The sequence below is a fragment of the Acanthisitta chloris genome, unplaced genomic scaffold, assembly GCF_000695815.1.
Source record: "Acanthisitta chloris isolate BGI_N310 unplaced genomic scaffold, ASM69581v1 scaffold11540, whole genome shotgun sequence".
Lineage (NCBI taxonomy): Eukaryota > Metazoa > Chordata > Aves > Passeriformes > Acanthisittidae > Acanthisitta > Acanthisitta chloris.
In genome coordinates, this window is record NW_008649945.1 from 6,782 (window position 1) to 7,805 (window position 1,024).

The window sequence follows — 1,024 nt, forward strand, 5'->3', positions numbered from 1 at the left end:
TTTAATTCCTTTATATACTTGTCTTTTCTAGGTTTGTGACTGGCTGTATCCTCTAATGTGTAACCAGTCTCCCGTTCTGTGCTGCAATACTGGAGTCTACATGTTCCCTGACACAATGTCCCAAATACCAGGGTCCTATGTGGGAGTAGTGCTGTCCTCAGAACTTCCAGCAGCTGACAGAGACCTGTTTGAGGATCTCTTAAAACAGATGTCTGACCTTCGAATCCAGGTAAATTTCTGGGCTGCCTGTTTTAAGCTAATAAGGTAAGGTCTAAATCATCAATATACACTTACTATATTCTCACACTTACAGTTAGTTATCTAAAGCTGCAAATCTTTGTGTCTTGCTTGGGAAGCTGACCAGTGAGAAATAGGTAAAGTGGTCAAGATCAAGCAGCTTTGTAATGAAACTTTAGGCCCTGAGAGATGTGAGGACAGAAATTTTAAAATACTGAGTTGTAAGCACAGAGTAGAGTTGGAGATCATTTTGTGTGTTCTCTATTTTTCCAAAAGAGAACACAGGACCCAAAATGAAATCTTGTGTTCAGGAGAATGCATGTTTTTCCCTTTGTGTTCACACACACATGCACACACTGTCTCTGTGGTTTTGATGCTACTATTCTTGGAATATTGTGCCCTTAAGCCACCTTAGGGAAGATGTGTGAAAATAGTGTGTACCTCAAAAATCTGCCTTCAAAATGGATCTCAAAATAGATAAATCTGGTCCTTTTGCAGTATGATATTGACAGGTAGAACAAAAAATCCCCCATAGTCTAACAAAGGTACAGTATGCTACAGTGACTGGAAACAAGGTGGAAAATGTTACTGTGAGAGCACTGGAGCACCATTTCAGGAAGAGTGGTAATCAGTAACAATGTAAAAGCTCATAGCAAGATTGTCTTTTCATGAAAGACAGCATTTAATGGAATCACCAAGATTCGAATGCAGTGATGATGAAGGGCCCATTTGGAGCATGTCATGAGGGTGGAATTCTGTTACAGTATAAATCCTGGTGAGTTCAGCA

At 39.9% G+C, this 1,024-nt stretch overlaps 1 protein-coding gene across 2 annotated transcripts in view; it reads left to right on the forward strand.

Annotated features, from left to right (window-relative positions):
- Window positions 1-1,024, forward strand: part of SPG20 (spastic paraplegia 20 (Troyer syndrome)) — a 10,376-nt gene that overhangs the window by 1,948 nt on the left and 7,404 nt on the right. For both annotated transcript variants that reach the window (XM_009079819.1, XM_009079894.1), the window contains exon 2: window positions 32-229. In XM_009079819.1, the coding sequence (XP_009078067.1) occupies window positions 32-229 (198 nt within the window). The remainder of the gene's footprint in view (window positions 1-31; window positions 230-1,024) is intronic.